At 47.3% G+C, this 23,878-nt stretch overlaps 2 protein-coding genes across 2 annotated transcripts in view; both read left to right on the top strand.

Annotated features, from left to right (window-relative positions):
* Positions 1 to 23,878, top strand: part of LOC125997363 (glutathione S-transferase Mu 2-like) — a 436,713-nt gene that overhangs the window by 384,199 nt on the left and 28,636 nt on the right. The gene's annotated exons all lie outside the window — the stretch shown is intronic.
* UBL4B (ubiquitin like 4B) overlaps positions 21,269 to 23,878 on the top strand; it is a 40,097-nt gene continuing 37,487 nt past the window's right edge. Inside the window, exons 1-2 of the mRNA XM_049765606.1 lie at positions 21,269 to 21,760; positions 22,045 to 22,211. Of these exons, the coding sequence (XP_049621563.1) occupies positions 21,269 to 21,760; positions 22,045 to 22,211 (659 nt within the window). The remainder of the gene's footprint in view (positions 21,761 to 22,044; positions 22,212 to 23,878) is intronic.

The raw sequence follows: 23,878 nt of genomic DNA on the forward strand, positions 1-23,878 counted from the left end.
CAGTGTTTGGACCTGCCCTGAGCAAAACTCAACTGTGACCTAGCAGGCTCAGGAGGAAGCACAAGCCTTCCCGGACCAGGTAAGAGACACTGCCTGCCTCAGCACTTCCTGGAGATTTTGGGGATACACTTCCAGGATCACCATGGGCAAGGCTGAGCCACTCTGACACGGCGGTAGGCCTCCATTTCCCTAAAGCTCATCTATAGCAGTTCTTCTCCTGGAATATGTCCTACTTGGCTGGAGTCGATGCACTATGACTGTGGACCCCTGATATCAGCTCTTCGCACCTCAGCTTTGTCACTTAGGGCCCGGAGAGATAGCACAGCGGTGTTTGCCTTGCAAGCAGCCGATCCAGGACCAAAGGTGGTTGGTTCAAATCCCGGTGTCCCATATGGTCCCCCGTGCCTGCCAGGAGCTATTTCTGAGCAGACATCCAGGAGTAACCCCTGAGCACTGCCGGGTGTGGCCCAAAAACCAAAAAAAAAAAAAAAGAAGGTGGGGGGAGCAGTTGCCTCACAGGACAGCAATATGTGTGAATGCCTAGAGCACTCAGTACCCGGTGCTGATCGGACCACAGGATCCATTCATAGTATCCTGTGACTCCTGAGCACCACTGAATGTCCCCCCCCCAAAGACAAAGTAACTATAAAATATTTTAAGAATGGTGTCTGGGTAGGGCAAGATCCATAGTACAGTGGGTAAGGCACTTGCCTTGCATGCAGCTGACCTAGGTTTTTTGTTTTGTTTTGTTTTGTTTTGTTTTTTTGTTTTTTGTTTTTTGTTTTTGGGTCACACCTGGCAGCACTCAGGAGTTATTCCTGGCTCTATGCTGAGAAATCACCCCTGGTAGGCACAGGGGACCATATGGGATGCTGGGATTCGAACCACCATCCTTCTGCATGAAAGGCAAACGCCCTACCTCCATGCTATCTCGATCTGGTCCCTGACATAGGTTTGACCCCTGACATCCTATATGGTCTCCTGAACATCACCAGGAGTGATTCCTGAGTGCAGAGCCAGGAGTAACCGCTGAGAATGTGGCTCAAAACAAAACAAAGAATAGTGTCTGGGCACTAGGGGTGGTGGGGGTTTCAGTGGCCCAAGTACGCACCTTGTAAACGTCTGACCCCAGTGCCATCTGCAGCCACCAAGTGAGCAGTCATATGAGCACCCTTCTATTCTCCTAGTGCCACTGTCAGACAGTGGCCCTCAGCTAGTAGGTGTGCAAACAGGTGGACATGTGTAAACACACATGCAAATACCTTAGACCCATCATTACAGAAGCAGCAAGAGGAAAGGAAAAGAAAGCAAAGTAAGATTCAGAGACAGGTGGGGGGCACGAGAGAGGGAATTGTATCTGAACTGGCTCTGGGCTGTGCAGGAAACCTGAATGCTCTATGTGGCATAAACAAGGTCACATTCCAGTTCCCCCAGGGTATGTGACTCCCAAGAAATAGTTGTTGGGGTACTGGAGCAACAACACAGCAGGTAGGGCATTTGCCTTGCATGCAGCCAACCTGGATTTGATCCTTGGTATCCTGTATTGTGGGTGCCCCAAACCAGGAGTAATTGCTGGGTACAGAGCCAGGAGTAGCCCCTGAGCACCACTGGGCATGGCTCAAAAACCGAAAACAACAACAACAAAACCAATGGTTTTACTGTGATTAACAAATTTTATTGTTATTAACAAATCAGGGGCAATCGTAGACCCATCATGTCATAGCTGTTTGTTCCAAGTGCATCCTGCTTCTCCTCTAAGTCTCAGGTTTGTATATATAAAAGGGGAATAAATAGGGACCAGAAAGGAATCACAGGGGTTAAGGCACTTGCGTTGCACATAGCCAACCTCTGTTTGAATCTTTGGCACCGTATATAGTCTCCCAAGCATCACTTGGGATTTATTTATTTATTACTCCTGATTATGAAACTCACTGGGTGTACCCCATGCCACAAAGCCTCCATTCAAAAAACAGAAGTCAAATAGGACCAAAGTCAATCTCAGAAAATAACCAAAGAATCAAGTATAACCCTGTAGGTGTACCTATCTGAGACCCTGGATTTAGGTGTAGCTACCTGAGACCCACCCATTTCTGGGAGGGGTCTTGGGAACCAGATATTATGTGTGACCTTACCTGCAAGACCCCGCCCATTCCTGGGAGGGGTCTTGGAAAAGATAGATAAGCCTTGGACTGAGGGGATTCGGGCTCTGTCTGCCCTGCTGGGCTCTCTGGCTTTTGGGTCTTTGCCTCTTTTGGTCTTGGACCAGGATGGAGGCCAAAGGGAAGATGGCTGAAAGGAGTTAAGAGGCAGGGCTAACTAAGAATGGCTGAGTGCTTCTTGAAAGGTTATGAGATAGGCCACACATGTGGTGAATAGGGCATGAATAAAGCTGATGCTTCCTGATGCCTGTCTGGATGAGTCTGATTCCGCCGTTCACCTAAACCTGGGACCCGCCAGCTGAATGGGGATTGCGGAGCCACGTGGCCTGGGATGCCATCCACTTCCATCCAGCCCCATCGTTAATTATTTAATACAACATAACCCTAAAACCCAAAGCACCTACACTGCACGTGGCCTGTGTTTATAAACTCTGAAGACCATGGTGGTTAAGAGTAAAAGAAGAAGATGGTTTTCTCAAATTAAAAGATAGAAAGGTAGGGGCCAGAGCAGTGGTGTTAAGGGTAAGGCGTCTGCCTTGCAAGCTCTAGCCGAGGATGAACTGCGGTTGATCCCCCTGCCCCCTGTGTCCCATATGGTCCCCCAAGCCCGGAGCGATTTCTAAGCGCATAGCCAGGAGTAGCTCCTGAGTATCACCGGGTGTGTTCCCCACCCCCAAAAAAAAGATAGAAAGGGGTGTGGGTGAAGAAGAGAATGGAGTGTGGAGAGAATGACTTGTAATGAGGCTATGAGAAGTCACAAGAGGGCCTGGGGGCTGGATCGAGTGGTAGAACAAATGCCTATATAAGGCTATTAGTTCTATCCCCAGCAATGCTGACCTGAGTGTGTCCCCCATCATCCCTCTACTCTACAGGAAAAGTTAACAATAGCAAAAAAGAAAAAAAAAAAAAAACCAGAAAACAAAAACAAAACCCCACAACAAACCTGAAAAGGGAATGGGGGAAAATGCTAAAAAAAAAAATACAACCATGTGGGGAGCCTAGCTGATAAAACCTAGAACATAAGACACCTCAGTAATTCCTAATCTGGTCACCCACGTGACCAAAGGCGCCTATGCCTTGAGAACAAAGGAAATAGACAAATACTGAAATAATTCAAAGCAGCCCAATACATCCAGCCAGAAAGAAAAATATAGAGCAACTTGCCTTTGTGTTAGCAAAAGGTTATTAGGATTATAGCTAATGTTCTATTTATACTTGTTGAGTATAATTTATAGAACTCTGTTTGAATCTTTTTTTTTTTTTTTTTTTTTTTTTTTTTTTTTCTGTTTGAATCTTATGCTTTCTAGTAAAACGTGCTCAGGTCTACCTCTTTGCCCCTCCCTATTACCTGCCCCAGCTTATGCTAATGAATGCTTGTAACTGTGATTGGTGGAAAACTTGTAACACCTTCTGACGTATTTCAGCCCTTAAAAGCTGATTCCCCCCGACAATAAATCCCTTTTGAACAGCATGCGTTGTCTTGAGGGCCCTTCTTTTACTAACTTCTCTAGTTCTTCTTTACAGGTCGGTTCTGCTCGGGTGAACCCACTAATAACTAGCAACCTTCATTTCCACACTCCCGCGGGTCGGAGGCCTTCCACGGAAGGTTGCACAACCAAAAAACATGAGAAAATATTAGAGAAAGAACAAGATATAAAAGGATTGGTCCAGGAAAAGAGGAGAGAGACAGAGAGATATGGAATTAGGGAAAGCCAGAGCAGGTTAAGCTCCAGTCTCTCTTCCCCTACTCAGCCCCAGAGTAGCTGTCACCAGACCCACACTCTGTGCTTACAGCTGAATTCAGGGTTGCCGAATAGGTAGTTCAATGTCCTCTGGGCCCTCTGAAGTACTCGGATGAGGACTCCCAGGTCTTCCTGGGAGAGAAGGACAATATTTCCTCCCCACAGTCCCAAGACCAGAGCTCAGTCTCTTGGGGCATTGTCTGGGCCAGAGTGATCTTTGGGCTCTTGTTTTGCATGCAGTCATCTTGGTTTCAATCCCTGGGACCACTCAGTTTCCCTGAGCACCTCCTTGAGTGTGTGATCCCTGGGTGCAGAGCCAGGAGTAAACCCTGAGCATTGCCTGGGTGTGGCCCCCAAACAAAACAAAACAGAACAAAATTAAAGCTGAATTGTTGAAGCACTCACCAGACGGCTCACCTGCCTGGGCCCCTTCCTAGGACAGGATCCCAGTTCTACCCAGTAAGTCCTCTCAGGCTGAGCTACATGTCTGGGGGGGTTCTTGGGATGGGTGAGTCATGTGGGGGGGGGCAAGCAGAATTTTCATAATCACCCCCTTCAAACTCTCCCCCTGACAACTCTTCCCTGAGAGTTCAAGATGCCTCTAGGTCATGGGAGGGGGGCACGAGAGAGCCCATAAAAGTCCCAGGGTCTCCATAAACACAGAGCAGGGCCTTTGAAAGCCTCAGCACTTTTATGGGCTAGTTAAAGGCTTTCCTGTTGTGTCCTCAGGAATTATAGGGATGGGGTGGAGGACGGGGTAAGTTAAGGCCAAATGTAGCCTCTACTGAATAATATACCCCCAGAATTTTGGGGGCTTTTTCTGCTGAACCCTGGGGGCCTAAAGGAAGTGGGGATCTGAGCAGCTCTGGGTAGCCCCACTCCATGTACCAGGTTGGCCAAGGTACCCCTTGCTCCTCTGAGGTCTTCTTGAGCCAGCAATTCCAGACAATGATGACCAGAGCAGAGACAGTCCAGTGCCCTAAGAGGAGGCCATGTTCTTTCAGCAGGGGGCAGTCCACATGTGTGGTTTTTTTTTTTTTTTTTTTGGCCACACCCGGCAATGCTCAGGAGTTACTCCTGGCTGTCTGCTCAGAAATAGCTCCTGGCAGGCAGGGGGAACCATATGGGACACCGGGATTTGAACCAACCACCTTTGGTCCTGAATCGGCTGCTTGCAAGGCAAACGCCGCTGTGCTATCTCTCCAGGCCCATGTGTGGGTTTTAATATCATTTCTATTTTGGAGAGGCTTTGAGCTACATCCAGTGATGCTCTGAGGAATACTTTTTTTTTTAATTTAGTCACCATGAAATGACAGTTAGGGGGGAAAATTGAAAATGAAGGGCACCCCTACCCCATTCCCAGATTCTAAGCCTTGAAGTAACACTATTCTTTTGTTTGTTTGTTTGTTTTGTTTTTTTAGGGCCACACCCAGCGGTGCTCGGGGGTTTCTCCTGGCTGTCTGCTCAGAAATAGCTCCTGGCAGACACGGGGGACCAATGGGACACCGGGATTCGAACCAACCACTTTTGGTCCTGGATCGGCTGCTTGCAAGGCAAACACCGCTGTGCTATCTCTCCGGGCCCGGAGTAACACTATTCTACCCCTTTCCCTTCCCCTTCTATATAAAGGGGGGCTGGGAGGGCCTCATCACATTCAAACTCAATCATTGAGTTTTAGGCATATAATGTTCAATTCTGATTCTCTTCCCCAGTGTGAGGGCTACTTCTGAGGTGCTGCTGGAGGTGGCTTTGAGCAGTGATCCTGCGACCCTGTGGTGCCAGGGTTGCTCCCAGGCCTCCAAGCCTGTGCTCCAGTCCTCTGTACCATCTCCCTGGACTCACAGAATGGACTTTAAGCTCTCAAGCTGGCATGAACCAAACGGCTCCAATTGGAAAAATGCTTCTGTAAGGCAGCAGGAGAGCAGAAGCCCTGCATTTTAGCTTGAGAGAGGCAGGTGGAGAGGAAGAGAGAAGCTCCACTAACTTCATGAGACCACGGGGCCCTAGGATGGCTGTAGGGAGAGGCCCTACAGAGTGACAGGAAGCCTAGAGGCTGTGAGTTTGATCCTTGGTCCCACATGTCCTATACTAGCTCGGGGGCTTCTGCTGATTGCCATCTTGGACCATAACAAAGTGTGTGCTCCAGGGGGAGAGGTGATGTGCAGCAGTAGTCTGCCTTGCTGGTGCTAACCTAGGACTGACCGAGATTCAATCCCCTGGTATTCCATATGGTCCCCCAAGCCAGGAACGATTTGTGAGAGCATAGCCAGGAGTAACTCCTGAGCGTCATTGAGTGTGGCCCCAAAACAAACAAAACAAAACAAAAACAAAGTGTGTGCTCTGGGACACTGGGACCTCCTGTGAGCCCCCCACTCATCACATAGAAGGGGAAAGAGTGGAATCGTGTTACACCAAAGCTTAGAACCTCCTTTTCAGCATGGAGGTAAGGCATTTGCCTTGCATGCAGAAGGACGGTGGTTCAAATCCTGGCCAGTTTTTGGGGAGTTTCTCAATCTTGTCTTCTGGATTTGCTCCCCTCAGTCCACCCCTCCTGGGGATCCACCACTCGAAGACACCTGACATCCTGAGTATGTGGCTCAAGGCTGTATACCCAGACAGGAGCTGTTTGTTCTGCACTGACCTTACCATACACTCTGCCCTATACCTGGCCCCAATGCCCATGGTGGCCTCCGGCCTCTCAGGCATTTCTCTCTGACACGGCAACTCCCCTCAGCTCCTCTGTGACCCTATTGAGTTTCCCTGGCTCTGCTGGCCGAGTACTGCCATATGCGAGAGAACTACATTTCCTGAATATGTGTCAAAATATCTGAGCGGATGTGAAATAGATCAGACATGTATAAAAATAAACTTTTACGGGGTGACTGACTACTCCCCTCCTGGGGCAACCAGTGATTCACTCTTCATCTGGGGCCCAGAAACTTGGCTGAGGCCTCGGGGACCACTCCCCATCCAGGCTCCCCCCAAATGCTGTCCTCGCTTTTATGGGCTTCGTGCCAGCTCCCCTTCTGGAAGGCATTCTCCCGAGGGGGACACAGCCTGGAAACCCCTTAAGAAATGGGAATAAGTTACCAAGTTTCTTCTCTGGACATCATTTCTTTATTTGAGTTTGTGTTTGGGGCCACACCCAACAGTACTTGGGGCATACTCCTTACTCTGTGTTTACTCCTAGCAGGGCTCAGGGGACCATATGTAGTGTTAGGAATTGAACCAAGCTCACCAATATAGAAGACAAATGGCCTACCCATTGTACTGTTGCTCTGCCCCATCTTTTTTTGACTTTTTTTTTTTTTTTTTGGTTTTGAAAGGGGTGCTCCTGGAGGCTTCTCCAGAGAATATGGTGCTACCCAGACCCAAGGGAACCTCCAGAGTTACGTGGTGTCAGGGATTGAATTATGCCTTGTACTGTCGCTTGAGTTCCCTGAACCTCCATTTCTTATGGGGTAGCACACTTGCCCTTTTAACTTTCTTTTCCTTTCGTCAATCAGTCAGTTTCCACCTCCTGGGGGCCTGGCCAGGCTGCAGCCATTCTGATAGCATCTGTTAAACAGGACATGGCAGTTCCAGGGTATTTGTGTGTGGATACTCTCCTTGATGGGAGGGTTATCAAGGCCATCAACTTACCAAGGTCATCTTGCCTGTCCTGCTCTGGCTAATTCTGTATCTCCTTTTTCAGTGAAACTATATTGTCTTTCTTTTTTTTTTCTTTAATTCTTTATTTCTTCTTTCTTTCTTTCTTTCTTTCTTTCTTTCTTTCTTTCTTTCTTTCTTTCTTTCTTTCTTTCTTTCTTTCTTTTTCTTTTTCTTCTTTCTTTCTTTCTTTGTCTGTTTCTTTCTTTTTTCTTTTTTTCTTTCTTTCCTTCCTTTCTTCCTTTCTTTCTTTCTTTTTCTTTCTATCTTTCTTTCTTTCTTTCTTTTTTTCTTTCTTTCTTCTTCTTTCTTTCTTTCTTTCTTTTCTTTTTTCTTTCTTCTTTCTTTCTTTCTTCTTCTTTCTTTCTTTCTTTTCTTTCTTTTCTTTCTTTCTTTTCTTTCTTTCTTTCTTTCTTTCTTCTTTCTTTCTTTCTTCTTTCTTTCTTTCTTTCTTTCTTCTTTCTTTCTTTCTTTCTTTCTTTCTTTCTTCTCTTTTTTCTTTCTTTCTTTCTTTCTTTCTTTCTTTCTTTCTTTCTTTCTTTCTTTCTTTTCTTTCTTTCTTTCTTTCTTTCTTTCTTTCTTTCTTTCTTTCTTTCTTTCTTTCTCTCTCTCTCTCTCTCTCTTTCTCTTTTTCTGTTTTTGGGTCACACCCAGCAGTGCTCAGGGGTTACTCCTAGCTCTGTGCTCAGATATTGCTCCTGGCAGACAGGGGTCCATATAAGATGCTGGGATTCAAACCACCACCAGTCCTGGATCGGCTGCATGCAAGGCAAATGCCTGGCTGCTGTGCTATCTCTCCAGCTCCGTGTTTTCTTTTCCTTTCTTTCTCTTTATTATTTCCTTCTTTTCTTTCTTTCATTTATATCTCTTTCCGTTATCGCTCTTTTCCCCCTATAAACTGCCTTCCCAGTCTATAGCAGAACTTTCCCCCTAATATTATCTCAGATCCTTCTACCACTCCCAATCATGTCCCATCAGGAAGCTATGCAAGCGGAAAAAGTGGAGGCTTGATATGGGCATGGTGGTTTTGATAGCTTGAGAGAAAAAGCTTATGTTTCAAGCTAAGGGATTTTCTTCTCTTATTTCAGGGGGAAGAAACATACCTGGTGATGCTTTGGAGCTAATCCTGGCTCAATGATGACAGTTATTCCTGGTGATGCTTGGGGGACCATGCACAGTGTTGGAGTTGAACTCAAGGCTTCCTACATGCAGAGGAGGACAGCCTGGGCCAGGCTAAAAGACTGGTACAACTATGCTGTTAAGTCTTGGTTTGGGCATCCCTCCAGAGACAGCGAGTGTCCCCAGGCATTTATAGCATTTGTGAAGAATCATACAGACTTCTCCATCCACACTTGCTCTGCACAACCAACAATGTGAAGGGCAAAGGTCTACAGCAGCACCATACTTGTCCTCACTTCTGTTTTACTTACTTCTGTTTTTGTTTTTGTTTTTGGGTCACACCCGGCAGTGCTCAGGGATTCCTCCTGGCTCTACTCTCAGAAATCGCTCCTGGCAGGCTCGGGGGACCAGATGGGACACCAGAATTTGAACCACCAACCTTCTGCATGCAAGGCAAACGCCTTACTCCCATGCTATCTCTCTGGTCCTGCTTTACTTACTTCTATATTAACCATTTAATGAATACTTTCAGCGGTACCAAAATGTGCCTGAGAACTCTTGTAGGGTTATTATTGTACTATCTCGGGACCAAGAATCATAATATATTTCTCTTTTGTCACACTTGACATATGATTTTTATACATAAGACATGCTACTGCTAATTTTAAGTGTTATAACCCAGTTTATTTGTTTAGACTCAAAATGATGGTCCCAGCAAATCCTTCCCCATGCAAACTCATACATTATTTTTCTTTTTATAAGTACTTTGTAGACTAAATTTCTTAACAACTTTCAAATATGCAATCCAGCGTTGTGTGCATTTATTTCAGTTTTGGTAAGTCAGTATTCAGGATTTACTAGGTCTTTCCCAGAGGGGGACCATGGGTGCTGGATATTGAATTGAGGTCAGCTACATGCAAAGCGAGAGAGCCTTACTGGTTATATTCTCTGAATATAAGATTTATTTACTTTATAACTTAAAGTTTGAATTTTTGAGTCTGTGTTACCAATGGGGGCTCCAACCTCCCTAGCTGAGGTAACCTCTGTGCTTTCTTTGAGTGTGTCATGTTTGATTTGTGTTGCGTGGTAGAGTGTTCTTGCCACTCTGGCTGATGACATATATTTTCAAAGGAACAGTTATTCTGGAGGGAGGGGAGCTTTCTTCAAAGCTTTCCGGGGATCTATACCATCTCTGGGCACCCAGTAGTCCTGGCCCTCCACTCTACAGCCCCTTCCTGCCATTCTCTCTTCTGCTAGCCCAGGGTTACTTTGCTTCTCCACTGGACCTAGATGCAAGCAAATCATTTTTCTTACAGTTACAACCAAGATGAGATGGTAGCCTTTTTAGGACCACTGGATAAGGAAAAGCAGGGGGGCTCTGGTCTCCAGAAACTGGGGGACATGTATTGAGTGACAGAACACCAGCCTCAAGGGAACCAGAGTGGGGCCCTCCACAACAATTAATAGTCCTCAGGACTTGCCTACTCTCCCCAGCAGTGGTAAAGGTATTTCCTGTTGTGTACCATGATCATGGTCAATCCAGGCCCCTGAGTGTGCCCCTCAGCCCCATGCAGGATTGTCTGCTGCCAGCTTGGAGGGAGGCTTCTCTGGCATAGGACACTAGGTTTTGCTCAAGGCTGGTTCTGGCTCTACTTAAGACTCCCTTTATAGAATGCTGTCCCAGCTTCTGAGACCCAGTTTCTGATCCCCTACTAAGTAGTCTGGGTCCAGCCCCAGGTCAGCATTTTGTTCCTGACTTGCTACCGAGCAGACATATGTTCCCACAGAAGAAGCCATGGTGGGTATATTCCACAGGCTGAACTGTATGTATGTAAAATGCAATCAGGGGTGTGTATGAAGAAATCTCAGCCCCCCCCCCCCCCCACTGAGTTCACCACTCCTGGCATCTTCTCTGGAGAACTCTGTTGAGGCATCCGTACACTTCAGAGCTAGGAAACCTCTGCAGTATTAGATGCAGGTGGTATGTTCCCACACCTTTGGCTACCATTGCTACAGGCTGAATTGGAAGGTTTTTTTTCCAGCAGAAATCAAGTGAGCCAGGATGTGGATGGGCACAGAGGAAACTACTAAGATCCTAGGTGATGTTTTCCCAACAAGGCTCCATCACAGTGATTTCTCCAGTGTCTGCTACAGAGAAGCCATGAGCAGAGAAAATGTTTTTTACTATCTTTATTTAAGCACCATGATTACAAACATGTTTGTAGTTGGGTTTCAGTCATAAAAAGAAACAATCCCCCCCCTTCACCATTCCCATCACCAATGCCCCCATCTTCCTGCTCCTCTACCCCCTCCCTGTTTTTGAGACAGGCATTCTACTTCTCTCACTCATTAACATTGTCATGATAGTTGTCAGTGTAGTTATTTCTCTAACTACACTCACCACTTTTTGTGATAAGCTTCATATTGTGGCCGCTCCTTCCAGCCCTTATCTCTATTGTCTCTGGGCATTATTACAATAGTCTTTTTTGTTTGTTTGTTTTTTGGGCCACACCCAGCAGTGCTCAGGGGTCACTCCTGGCTGTCTGCTCAGAAATAGCTCCTGGCATGCACGGGGGACCATATGGGACACCGGGATTCTAACCAACCACCTTAGGTCCTGGATTGGCTGCTTGCAAGGCAAACACGGCTGTGCTATCTCTCCGGACCCTACAATAGTCTTTTATTGTTTTTAAAACCCATAGGTGAGTGAGTCTATTCTGTGTCTGCCTCTCCCCCTCTGACTTCTTTCACTCAGCATAAGTTTTCATGTCATCTATGTATAGGAAAATGTTATGACTTCATCTCTCCTGATGGCTGCATAATATTTCATTGTGCATCTGTACCACATTTTCTTAGCTATTCATCTGTTGAACGACATCTTGATTGCTTAAGGATTCTTGGCTGCTCGGAGCAAGGTGAGGTCCAGATCTGTCCACAGTTTTGATAGAGAAGGAAAATAAATTTCCTTCTCCAGTGGACAGTTGGATTGGCAAAGTGTGTGGCTACTTGTGTGTATGGTATATGTATTGTATGCCCAAGTGTGTATGTCATAGCTATGGATGCTTTTCTGTGTGCACAGAGGGGATACAAGGTTGTCATGTGAGTAACTCAGTAAAGAGCACCTCTATGTAGGTGACTGTCCTGACTGTTGGACTTTGCAGCACCCCTCACCACTATGGCTCATGGCTCTCCCGAGCTGACCCTGGGATTCCTATCTGTCTTGCTTCACACCTCCTTTAGACAAACCTCCAAGGTGATGCCTTTGATCTAGGTTTCTCCCCCCAACTCTTCAGTTTATATGTAGGGCTGAGCTGGGGCTTCTGTCTTCCTACCTCTCACCTAACTCAGCACCCAGATCAGGGCAGCACCATGCCTGTGCCTGAAGCATGGCTGCGGGAACCAGGGCTGGAAATTTGTGGGAGGGAAGTGGCCACCTCCACATGAAGCTCTGGACCCCAGTTCTAGTCCTGATTGCGGGGGTGGGCGTGTGGGGGACCCAGTTGGAACTTTGAAGGCCAGCAGCCTGTTCTGGTCTGCAATTGCTCCTCGCACTTTCCAGGGAGGCGACCAGCGACATCAAGTGGTCAAAGGAAGCTATAGCCCCATGAGTTTTTCTTTCCTTTTTTTTTTTTAAGCTTTTTTTTTTTTTTAAAGGATAAGAGTTTAAAAAAAATACAGTAATAACTGTGTGAGAGTGGCAATTGTTGTTTGCATAGATCCAGCAAAATATGGGGGAAATGGGGGGAAAAATCCTTGGCCTAAATACAAGGAGACCTTATCCCTGAAGTTTTCTGGCATAAGACTGACTCTGGGTTTCAGGCATACTAGGTTGTCCAACCCCTGAGTTTTTCTCTGTTGTCCTGGTGAATTTTTTTTTTTCGAACATTAGCTGTTGTTAGTGTCAGGTTTATGTAGTTAAAGATTCTTGTATCTGTGCAATTCCTTCATCGAAGTCAGGATGATGTGGAGCGTCCTCTAGTTTCACCTCACCATTAGATGTGGAGCATCCCACCCTGTGAGCAGGTTGTTGCTGTTGCTGAGTCTTATGGGTGTTAAGAGAATACTCTTTGGAGTAAGTAAATGCCAGGGTAGTGGTAGGGTCTTTCCTGGTAGAGGTTTGCTCCCTGGTGATGATGTGGTTATTTCTGTAGATGGTCCCCCATGAGCTTTTCTTGAAGGTCCAAGTCTGAATTCTGGAGACTGGGCAAGGCTCAGAACTGCCAGTCTGTCTTCTCCAGGGCTTGGGACCCTGAAATATGCCAATACTGACACAGCCCCCCACCAGGCAACAAGCGCAGAGCCAGGATGTCGCATCCTAGGCTTCTGCAACTCCATACCATCTACTGCCCTCCACTCCAGTCCATTTGTCTTGCCTCACCAGACAGGGGGTCCCCACTGAAGCTTCCCAGTCAGTGGCAGGGTCCAGATGCTATGTGGCCGGTGGCCTTATTTACAGATGAACCCCGATTGTCAGGCACAGTGGAGGGGACACTATGCAGAAGTGGCTCTAACTACTGCCTGCCCTGTTCTGAGTGAAGTAGCCCTGTGGGCCCATAGCCTGGAGACTGCCTGCCTCTAAAGTGTAGTGGTCCCTGGCATCATCCCAAGAGGGCACAGACTGCAGAAGGGCCTAAGGCCTTCTATTCAGCAGTGACTATTTCTGCCCTTTCTGATTGCGCCTGCTCCTTATTCCTGGCACGGTGCCCTTTCTCTCTCTGTGCCCCTGCCCTCTTGCTGAAGCTCAGCCAGTACCTTGCCTTGGACCTGCCTTTTCTCCCTCCCCCTCCCATTTCTCCGTCTGTCCCCCTTCTGTTCACTGGTTCCCTGTGTTCTTGTGTTTCTTCTCTCTCTGTCTCTCTCTGTCTCTCTGTCTCTCTGTCTCTCTCTGTCTCTCTCTCTCTCTCTCTGTCTCTCTCTCCTCTCTATGTGTGATTCTCTATCTCAGGCCATTATAGTACAATAAAGTACAATAACCTATCACTTGATCAGAGAGAGAAGTGGGCAGAGGCATAAATAATTATTTATTTCTGTGCCACAGAAAGTGGCCACAGTGGCATAGATGCTCCACAGTACAGAACACCCTTCTCCCCAAATTATCAGTTGAATACCCCTTTATACCTTCTCCAGTCTGGCCAGGGCCTCAGAGGGCCATTTTATTTGAGCCAGTACCCAGAGGCCCTTGTCGGGAATCAAATTTCAGACTTATTTCTAGGTTTAATGACTGTGGTGCTAGTGGAATTCACACCTCCGTGCATGGGGCCAGAGTGATAGTATAACAGGTAGGGCATTTGCTTTGCATGTGGCTGAGCCAGGTTCAATCTCTGGCATCCCATATGGTCCCCCAAGCCTGCCAGGAGTAATTTCTGAGCACAAATCCAGGAGTAACCCCTGAGCAACTGCCGGATGTGGCCTCCAAAGACAAACATATAGATATCTATGCTGAGCAGATCAGGCACAGAATGCCTCATGGGCCAAATATTGTGCTCAGGCCTGGAATACACCTTACCTCTTCTGGCTATCCCAGTGAGATTACAAGTCAGAGTGGGATGGGTGGCGTGCTGCTTTCATTGGAAAGCAAATATGAGTCAACAAAATAGCACAGTGGTTAAGGCACTGGCCTTACAGGTAGCAGACCCAGGTTCAAACTCAGCACTACCAGAAGTAGTCCCTGAGGTCTGAGCCAAGAGTAAGCCTTATACATCACTGACTGTGGTCCCCAAATAACAAGAACTACTGCTACTATTACTACTACTAATTTGTGCTGAAGAGCTAAGATAGCTTGTAAGGAGCTGACTTTGCACAGGGTGGATCCAGTTTAAACCCTTGCACTACAAATAGTCCAGAGTCCTACCAGAAGTGATCCCAGAGAACAGTCTCAGAAATGCTGAGCACCATCAGGTGTGGCCAAAACCGAACCAAGAAAGTGCTGATGAGGGAACAGTTTGGCTCCTGGCAAGTGCCTGCACCTCCCTTGAGTCCCTCAGCTGCAGCTCCTGCAACGAGTGTGGCAGCCACCAGCCAGCCTGTGGAGATGCTAGGGCTTTGCTACCCCCCTGAAGATCTGAGCTTCACACCTTTGCTTTTTCTCTCAGGCCAAAAAAACCTACTCATTCTTCCAATCTCACCATTATGGCAATCATTGCCTGAGTACATGTTTTGATAACATTATTTTTTATGCTATTTGCATAATGCTATCGCCTTGCAATTATATTTTCAAGCCTCCAAATATGGTCTGATGGCCCAGAAGACCGACCTCCACCTCAGTCCTCCTCAGGAACCCTGAGACATAGATCAGGAGTTGGATGGTTAATGCCCAACTTAGCATCCTAGGAAACTTCTTGTTCCATTGTTGCATGCCACTGGCTTTACAGGGCTGTGGCTGTGGGCTCCCATATGCTTCTGGATGTGAGTCCATTGTGCCTTGCCTGGCTGCAGAGGGCAGAAGAGGTGGTAAGGAGAAGCCTGCCAGGGGGTACAGCCCTGCCCTCTAGAGATCCTTGTTGGAGAGAGACTGAGGACTGCCATTTCCTCTTTTGACTTTCTTTTCACCTCCAACAGACACCTCAAAATCTGCACATCTTCCCAAAAGCCTTCTGCCAGCTCTGCCCTGGGCATCTTCCAAGATTTATCCTCTGCGCAGTCACCCCTGCCAGCATGTAGTCTATGTCCTCCCACCCTCCCATATGCATGCGCATACACTGTGTGTGTGTGTGTGTGTGTGTGTGTGTGTGTATGAATTTGCAAATTCTGTCTGATCTCTTATGTACCAAGGTAGTTGATATTTAAAGAATATGATGGAAGATCCTTTGGTAAAGACTGGAATTACCTCTGGTTGATTTTTTTATGTAATTTGGGATTTTGCATTTCTCTAGGGGAGGTGGTGGAGAGAGTAGGAAGGTTATCTCTTTCTATAGCCTGCTCTTTTAGACTCTGCAGCCTCCTTCCTGCCTCAGCTTCATTGTCTTCATTCAACAGACATGTTTGAGGCCCTGTGTGTGCTGGTCTCTTTGTGGTGGGCTGGTGGGAGCTAGGAAGCCAGGTAAGATTGGCTTTGTGCCTCTTTTGAGACTTAGTGAGAAAGACACAGACATTTGTCTATGTCTCTGCACAGGTCTGGGCTTGCAGGACAGTTGATGATGGATGCTCTGAGACAGATGGAATTACATCTACACAGGACTAGAAAAACAGGGAAGGCTCCATAGAAGTAGATTTCCATCAGTGTTCTCAAGGGTGTATTGTGATATTTCAAATGGGAAAAGCAAATAGAGGAAAGGGCAGGAGCTGTGGAGAATAAGCTGGAAATGGGAAGATTGGGCAGAGGCAGGGCTGGGTCATGACACATTAGAGATCAGGCTGAGGTTTTTGGTTTTTATCCACAAAGAAAATGTTCCCCAGACATACAATCACCTAAATTTTGACTAAGGAGCAAGAAATCCTAAGTGGAGCAGGGAAAACCTCTTCAACAAGTGGTGCTGGCAGAACTGGTTAGCCACTTGCAAAAAGCAAACATAGACCCCCAGTTAACATCATGTACGAAGGTAAAATCCAAATGGATTAAAGACCTTGATATCAGACCCGAAACCATAAGATATATAGAACAACACATAGGCAAAACACTCCAGGAGATTGAGACTACAGGCATCTTCAAGGAGGAAACTGCACTCTCCAAGCAAGTGAAAGCAGAAATTAACAGATGGGAATATATTAAGCTGAGAAGCTTCTGCACCTCAAAGGAAATAGTGCCCAGGATACAAGAGCCACCCACTGAGTGGGAGAAACTATTCACCCAATACCCATCAGATAAGGGGCTAATCTCCAAAATATACAAGGCACTGACAGAACTTTTTTGGTTTTGGGGCCACATCCATTTGATGCTCAGGGGTTACTCCTGGCTAAACGCTCAGAAATTGCCCCTGGCTTGGGGGACCATATGGTGGGATGCCAGGGGATCGAACCGTGGTCCATCCTATGCTAGTGCTTGCAAGGCAGACACCTTACCTCTAGTGCCACCTTCCAGACAGCACTGACAGAACTTTACAAGAAAAAAATATCTAATCCCATCAAAAAATGGGGAGAAGAAATGGACAAACACTTTGACAAAGAAGAAATACGAATGGCCAAAAGACACATGAAAAAATGCTCCACATCACTAATCATCAGGAAGATGCAAATCAAAACAACTAGGAGGTACCACCTCACACCACAGAGATTGGCACACATCACAAAGAATGAGAACAAGCAGTGTTGGCAGGGATGTGGAGAGAAAGGAACTCTTATCCACTGCTGGTGGGAATGCTCAACCTCTATGGAAAGCAATATGGGATTCCTCCAAAAACTGGAAATCAAGCTCCCATACGATCCAGCTATACCACTCCTAGGAATATACCCTAGGAACACAAAAATACAATACAAAAATCCCTTCCTTACACCTATATTCATTGCAGCACTATTTACCATAGCAAGACTCTAAAAACAGCCAAGATACCCTTCAACAGGTGAATGGCTAAAGAAACTGTGGTACATATACACAATGGAATATTATGCAGCTGTCAGGAGAGATGAAGTCATGAAATTTTCCTATACATGGATGTACATGGAATCTATTATGCTGAGTGAAATAAGTCAGAAAGAGAGAGAAAGATGCAGAATGGTCTCACTCATTTATGGGTTTTAAGAAAAATGAAAGACATTCTTGCAATAATAATTTTCAGACACAAAAGAGAGGAGCGTTGGGCCCGGAGAGATAGCACAGCAGAGTTTGCCTTGCAAGCAGCAGATCCAGGACCAAAGGTGGTTGGTTCGAATCCCGGTGTCCCATAGGGTCCCCCGTGCCTGCCAGGAGCTATTTCTGAGCAGACAGCCAGGAGTAACCCCTGAGCAATGCTGGGTGTGGCCCAAAAACCAAAAAAAAAAAAAAAAAAAAAGAGAGGAGCACTGGAAGTTACAGCCCATCTCATGAAAGCTCACCACAAACAGGGATGAGTTTAGTTAGAGAAATAACTACATTGTGAACTATCCTAACAATAAGAATCTATGAGGGAAATAGAAAGCCTGTCTAGAGTACAGGTGGGGGTAGGGTGGGGAGGAGGGAGATTTGGGACATTGGAGATGGGAATGTTGTACTGGTGATGGGTGGTGTTCTTTACATTGCTGAAACCTAAACACAATCATGTATGTAATCAAGTTGTTTAAATAAAATATATATTAAAAAAAACTGGATGGCATTGCTCAGAAGTATGACCTGATCTTACTCTTTTTGATTTTGTTTTTGGTTTCTGGGTCACACCTGGTGGCGCTTAGGGGTTACTCCTGGCTTTGTGCTCAGAAATTGCTCCTGGCAGGCTCGAGGGACCATATGGGATGCCAGGATTTGAACCACCATTCGTCCAGAATTGGCTGTGTGCTATCTCTCCAGCCCCAAAGGATTCTTTTTGTTTGTTTGTTTTTTTGATTTTTGGGCCATATTCAATGATGCTAAGGGGTTATTCCTGGCTATGTGCTCAGAAACCACTCCTGGCTTGGGGGACCATATGGACGCCAGAGATTGAACTCAAGTCTGTCCTGGGTCAGCTGCATGTGAGGCAAATGCCCTACTGCTGTGCTATTGTTCCAGCCCCTGACCTTTCTCTTGAATGATCCCTTCAGCTGGGACATGAATGTGCCCAAGGTTTGGGATTGGAGGGAGAAGTTGAACTGAGGCGGAGGACAAACAAGAGCATGAAGCAAATGGGTTGATGGAGAAGCAGAGGAAGGTAGATTGTGACGCTCTTTCCAAACAAGGTTGGAAGAAAAAAGGTGGGCTTGGGGCAGAGAGAAGGGAGAGAGGAAGCAAGAGGCTACTGGCAGGTAAGGCAGAAGCAAGTGGCCAGGACCTTTGTGCCATGCATTTGACTTCCCTTTCAATAGAACCCGTGTCTCTGTTTTCTTCCCAGAGTCCAGGGCTCCTCACCAGGAGGAATGTGGAGGTGAAGAACAACTTAGGAAGATCAGGGTTGGAAAATCCATTCAGGTAAACACCGCCATCATTCATGCCTTACGTTGAGGTTGCAGGAATGGGAAAAAATTGCTATGGAAGAAGAATAAGATCCAAGCTCACAAGGAGTGAGGAAAGCCAGGAGCAGTTGAGAGAAATCCTGATAAGCTCCCCCACTTCTGCCAGCTGTGGAGTGTCCATCAGCCTTTCTCCATGTTTGTTCATCACATATTTGGTATCTTCCTCCTAAGTTCCAAAGCACCCAAGACTTCAACCAAGCTGAGCTGGATCCATTCAAAAGCAGAAATCACTGATATGGACCAGGCCTGTGTGGTCTATAATCCATGAGTAGTCCTGAAGCCTGTCACACGTCAGCACGTAGGAGATGTTTCAGGAGACAGAGAAGGGAATGGTGGTTGTGCACCTGTGCAGTTGCATGAGGGACTGAACCCCAGAGTCTCCTCTGGCAAGTGGAAAAAGTAGGTTCTACATAGACTCTTAGAAATAACAGTTAGGGCCCGGAGAGATAGCACAGTGGCATTTGCCTTGCAAGCAGCCATCCAGGACCAAAGGTGGTTGGTTTGAATCCCGGTGTCCCATATGGTCCCCCGTGCCTGCCAGGAGCTATTTCTGAGCAGACAGCCAGGAGTAACCCTGAGCAACGCTGGGTGTGGCCCAAAAACAAAAACAAAAACAAAAAATAATAGTTAAGTGGGGCAGAACAGTGGTGCAAGCGGTAGGGTGTTTGCCTTGCATGTGCTAACCTAGGACAGACCATGGTTCGATACCCCAGCATCCCATATGGTCCCCCAAGCCAGGAACGATTTCTGAGTACATAGCCAGGAGTAACCCCTGAACATCACCCGGTGTGGCCCAAAAACAAAATAAAACAAAAAAAAATAGTTAAGTGAAACTGAGCCAGGTTACTACTAGCTGGGATTTGCTGTCTCAGCCAGGTTTTATAGCAGAACATCATGGACTATGGACCAAAGAGTCCTGTTGTGTATGTAAACATTTCCATGGAATTATGATGTTACTGATCCTACTCTGATGGTGATTGTGCCCTACCCTAGAGTGTGACCTGACATTCTGCTCCCACCCTAGGGTGGTACCTGATTCTCATGTATAAAAGCAAGGGTCTGGGGCCCAGAGAGATAGCACAGCGGCGTTTGCCTTGCAAGCAGCCGATCCAGGACCAAAGGTGGTTGGTTCGAATCCCGGTGTCCCATATGGTCCCCCATGCCTGCCAGGAGCTATTTCTGAGCAGACAGCCAGGAGTAACTCCTGAGCACCGCCGGGTGTGACCCCCCAAAAAAAACCAAAAAAATAAAATAAAATAAAAGCAAGGGTCTGTGTAAGGTAGAGGCTTTTTTCCTGGGGCTGATTCTGGGGCTTTTGGCTTCAGCCTTATGCACAGAATAAAGTTGATATCTTCAGAAACCTGATTGCCTGTTAGCTTTATTCCCGCCACTTTCACCTCAGAACTGCCGGCTGAACAGGGTGACAGACTGTGGTCTGAGCTGAAGGAGAAAGACCTCATCCTCTAGCTCTTCATCAGTCAACCCCATCAAGGGTTGTTCTGCAACAAGTATAACAGGTTGAGCTCATTCTTTTCACACAGAGCACTGCCAGGAGCATTCCCTGAGCACCAAGCCAGGATTAGCCCTGAGCACCACTGAATGTGGCTCCAAATCCCAAAACATGGAACAAACTAGGCATTTTGGAGGGTTGTTGTTTTGAGGACCTGGTTATGAAGATCAAACTATGAACATGCAAACAAGTGATCAAAGACTCTCATGGCCTCACATTGTCTCACACTGCAAGTCTCTAGAAAGGGTCTTTTCCATTCTATCTATTCTATTTCCATTGTCTCTGTATAGAGACTCCACCACTGGTCTGTGTGCAGTCTTCTCGACATCAGTCTGAATATGGCACCCAGGGGGCATCAAGGCAGCAATGATCGGCAGCTTCTGGGCAAACACATCCTGTCTCCCAGTTGCTTTTGTCTGTGACTTTAGTGTGTCCTCTGCAGCTCCTCAGATGCCCAAGGGCCCTGGGTGCAACTGTTGCCGTGAGGCTGAATGCAGTTGGCTTCCTTCCCACCTTTCCTCCATCCTCTTGAGAAAGTGATCTCGTGTCCTGACCAGGCCCTGGAACCTGTGGCATGTTTATAGACACAGACATGAGCTGGCTCTTTCTTCTGGAAACTTAATGGGTCTGGAAAATATCCAGGTGACTCCATCTCTCTTCAGGGATGGTTTTTGCAGAGAAGGCATCTGCATAGAATGTCTCAAAATAGACTTGTTCCTTCTATCTTTTGTCACTCTCTTTCACCTACCTTACCCTATGTGCCCTCCCAGTCTTGCATTCATTTCCCTTCCTGGCCCTTTCCTCTTCCTCTAGGTTCTTATTTCCCTTCTTTGTGCCCTCAAGGCCCAGCTCTGGAAAAGGGCCATTGGGACAGCAGCATTGTGACATCACTGAGCATCAGCCAATGGACACCCACTAGGCTGGACCTCTTGGGGCCACCTCCCTCCATTGATAAGGGAATCTCCATCTTGCCCTGCAGTACCTTAATACCAGGCAGCCTCCAGAGCATGGGTCCCTCCTGAGTTCCTCTTGGCCTTATGTTCCTCACAGTCAAGCTTCTCCTGGGCCGAAGATGCAGCCTGAAGGTGACAGGGCAGGAGAGCGTGGCCACACTGAAGAAGATGGTGTCCAAGAAACTTCAGGTGCCAGAGGAGCAGCAGCATCTGCTTTTCCATGGACAGCCCCTGGCAGATGACAAGTGCCTGTCGGACTACAGAATTGGGCCCCATGCTTCCATTCATGTCATTGTGCGGCCCTTGGAGAAGCCATCATCCTCCCAGGCCCATCAGTTCCTGTGGCACCATCTGGACAGTATCATTGCCCACCACTTTGCACCAGAGGATGCCAAAACCGTACTGCAGCTGGTGAGACAAGAGTATGAAGAGCGGTTGCAGAAGATCAGCCTCGAAGACCTAGAACAGCTGGCAAACTACCTCCTGACCCAGGAGTTGTCTGAGGAGTCCGCAGTAGAGACAGAGTCTCAGACCATCTCGGAGCTCCCAGACAAAGGGAGATTGGAGAAAGAAGAGGTGAAGGAGAGGGAGAAAGAAGAGGAAAAAGAGGAGGAAGACGAGGAGGAGGAGGTGGAGGAGGAGCGGGAGGAGGAGAAGAAAGAGGTTGTAGTGGAGGAGGAAAATAATGAGGTTTAAGGGGAGGAGGAGAAAGAGGCTGACCAGTAAAAAACCTTTCCAATTCAGACACATGCTCATAGCAGCTCCAGGGTCCATCAAGGGCTCCTGCCCACAGAGACTCCTGTAACCCTCTGTGAACATCTAAGTACCTGGAGGTACTCTGAACCTGTGTCACCTTTCAGACTGTGTCTCCTGACATTCAAAGTGATTGCATCTCCATTGCCATCTGGAACGGGATTCTCATCACCCCATGTGCAACATGCCAGGAAGGTTACAACATGATGCTGTTGCCCCCATCTCCTGGAATGGGCACCACTTCTGGGAACACTCTTCACTCCCCTGACAGCCTGTCAGAAAACCATCCAGTTTCTCTACAATTTTAGATGGACGCTCTCACCTGGGGGCAGAAAGATAAGAGTTCATTGTCCTTTCTCCACATCTGTAGAATGATCCCAAGACTCCTCAGGACAAGAGAGGAGGCATTGCTCTCTTGGTGCCATCCTGAGGGTTTGCTTATAGAAAAGGACAGGCAGGAGGGGAAAGTTCTCACAGCCTGTGATAAGCACACAAAATAGCAGAGAAAGTGGGGGTTGGCAGAGGGGAAAAAAAAAAGAATAGAGGAAACTAACAGGAAGTGGGTCCAGGCTGCAAAGGCATTTGTGGTCACACTGGGAACAGAGTCATGTCTCTGGAGCCAAAAATGCTCTCAGTGGAGATCTTCTGTCTCCCTCGCCTGCAGCTAGTTGGAGACTTACAAACGTGACAAGTAAAATCTCTACCAACCCCCACATGTGGCCTGAGTGACTGTGTCAGGAGGGAAGGAAGGAAGAGGGAAAGAAGGAAAGAAGGGAAGAAGGAAAGAGGAGAGAGGAGGGAAGGAGAAAGGGAAGAATGAAAGAGGGAGGAGGGAGAGAGGAAAGAAAGAGGGGGCCGAGAGGTGATCTAGAGGTAAAGGTGTCTGCCTTGCAAGCGCTAGCCAAGGAAAGATGGCGACCACGGTTCAATTCCCCCCGCGTCCCATATGGTCCCCCCAAGCCTGGGGCAATTTCTGAGCGCTTAGCCAGGAGTAACCCCTGAGCATCAAACGGGTGTGGCCTGAAAAAACAAAACAAAAAAAAGAGAGGAAAGAAGAGAAGAGGGAAGAGGGAAGAGGAGGGAAAGGAGGGAAGAAATGAGGAAGGAAGAGGGAGGAAGAAGGAAGGAGGGAAGGAAGGAAGGAAGGAAGGATGGATGGAAGGAAGGAAGGAAGAAAGGAAGGAAGGGAAGGAAAGGGAAGGGAAGGGGAGTGGAGGGAAGTGGAGGGGAGGGGAGGGAAGGAAGGGGAGGTAAGGGAAGGAAGGGGAGGGGAGAGAAAGGGAGGGGAAGGGAAGGGGAGAGGGGAAGGGAACGGGAGGAGGGAAGGGAAGGGAGAAAGAGAAGGGGGAAGGGAAGGGAAGTGAGGAAGGGGGAAGGGAATGGAAGGGGGAAAGGAAGGGAAGGGGGAAGGGAAGGGATGAAGGAAAGGAAGGGAAGAAGGAAAGGAAGGGATCTGGGTCATCTATTATCTTACTTAACTTATTTTCCCATCATACTTGTCATTATACAGTACCTATTTACCCCAGAGGTGTCAGTGAAGGCCAGAGGTAACTGTGGGGTAATTTAATGTGAGGGCATACCTGAGATGAGGTGGGCACACGAAAGGAGACAGTCCCAGATTCTGTACCTGAGCTATAGGAGTGACAAGTCCATGCCACTCTCCACTATATTCTTTCCCAGCACCCACCCTCTATTCCCACTAGAAGAAATGAGAGGAAAGCAGAGGCTCTGAGGACACGCTTGTTCATTCCTGGGGAATCAGAGGTCACATCCCTGATCTGCTCTGAACTTCCTGGAGGTCCTAGTCCCTGCCTGCTGCATGGTGCTCAATAGGCCAGGCCTCCCTGGGTTCACAGATGCATGCTGGGACTGAGCCACTTGCCAGTGGGGACGAAGCCTGTTATCTTTACATTAGGGAAACTAATAGCCCATTTCCCAGGA

Source organism: Suncus etruscus, chromosome 19 (genome assembly GCF_024139225.1).
Source record: "Suncus etruscus isolate mSunEtr1 chromosome 19, mSunEtr1.pri.cur, whole genome shotgun sequence".
Classification (NCBI taxonomy): domain Eukaryota; kingdom Metazoa; phylum Chordata; class Mammalia; order Eulipotyphla; family Soricidae; genus Suncus; species Suncus etruscus.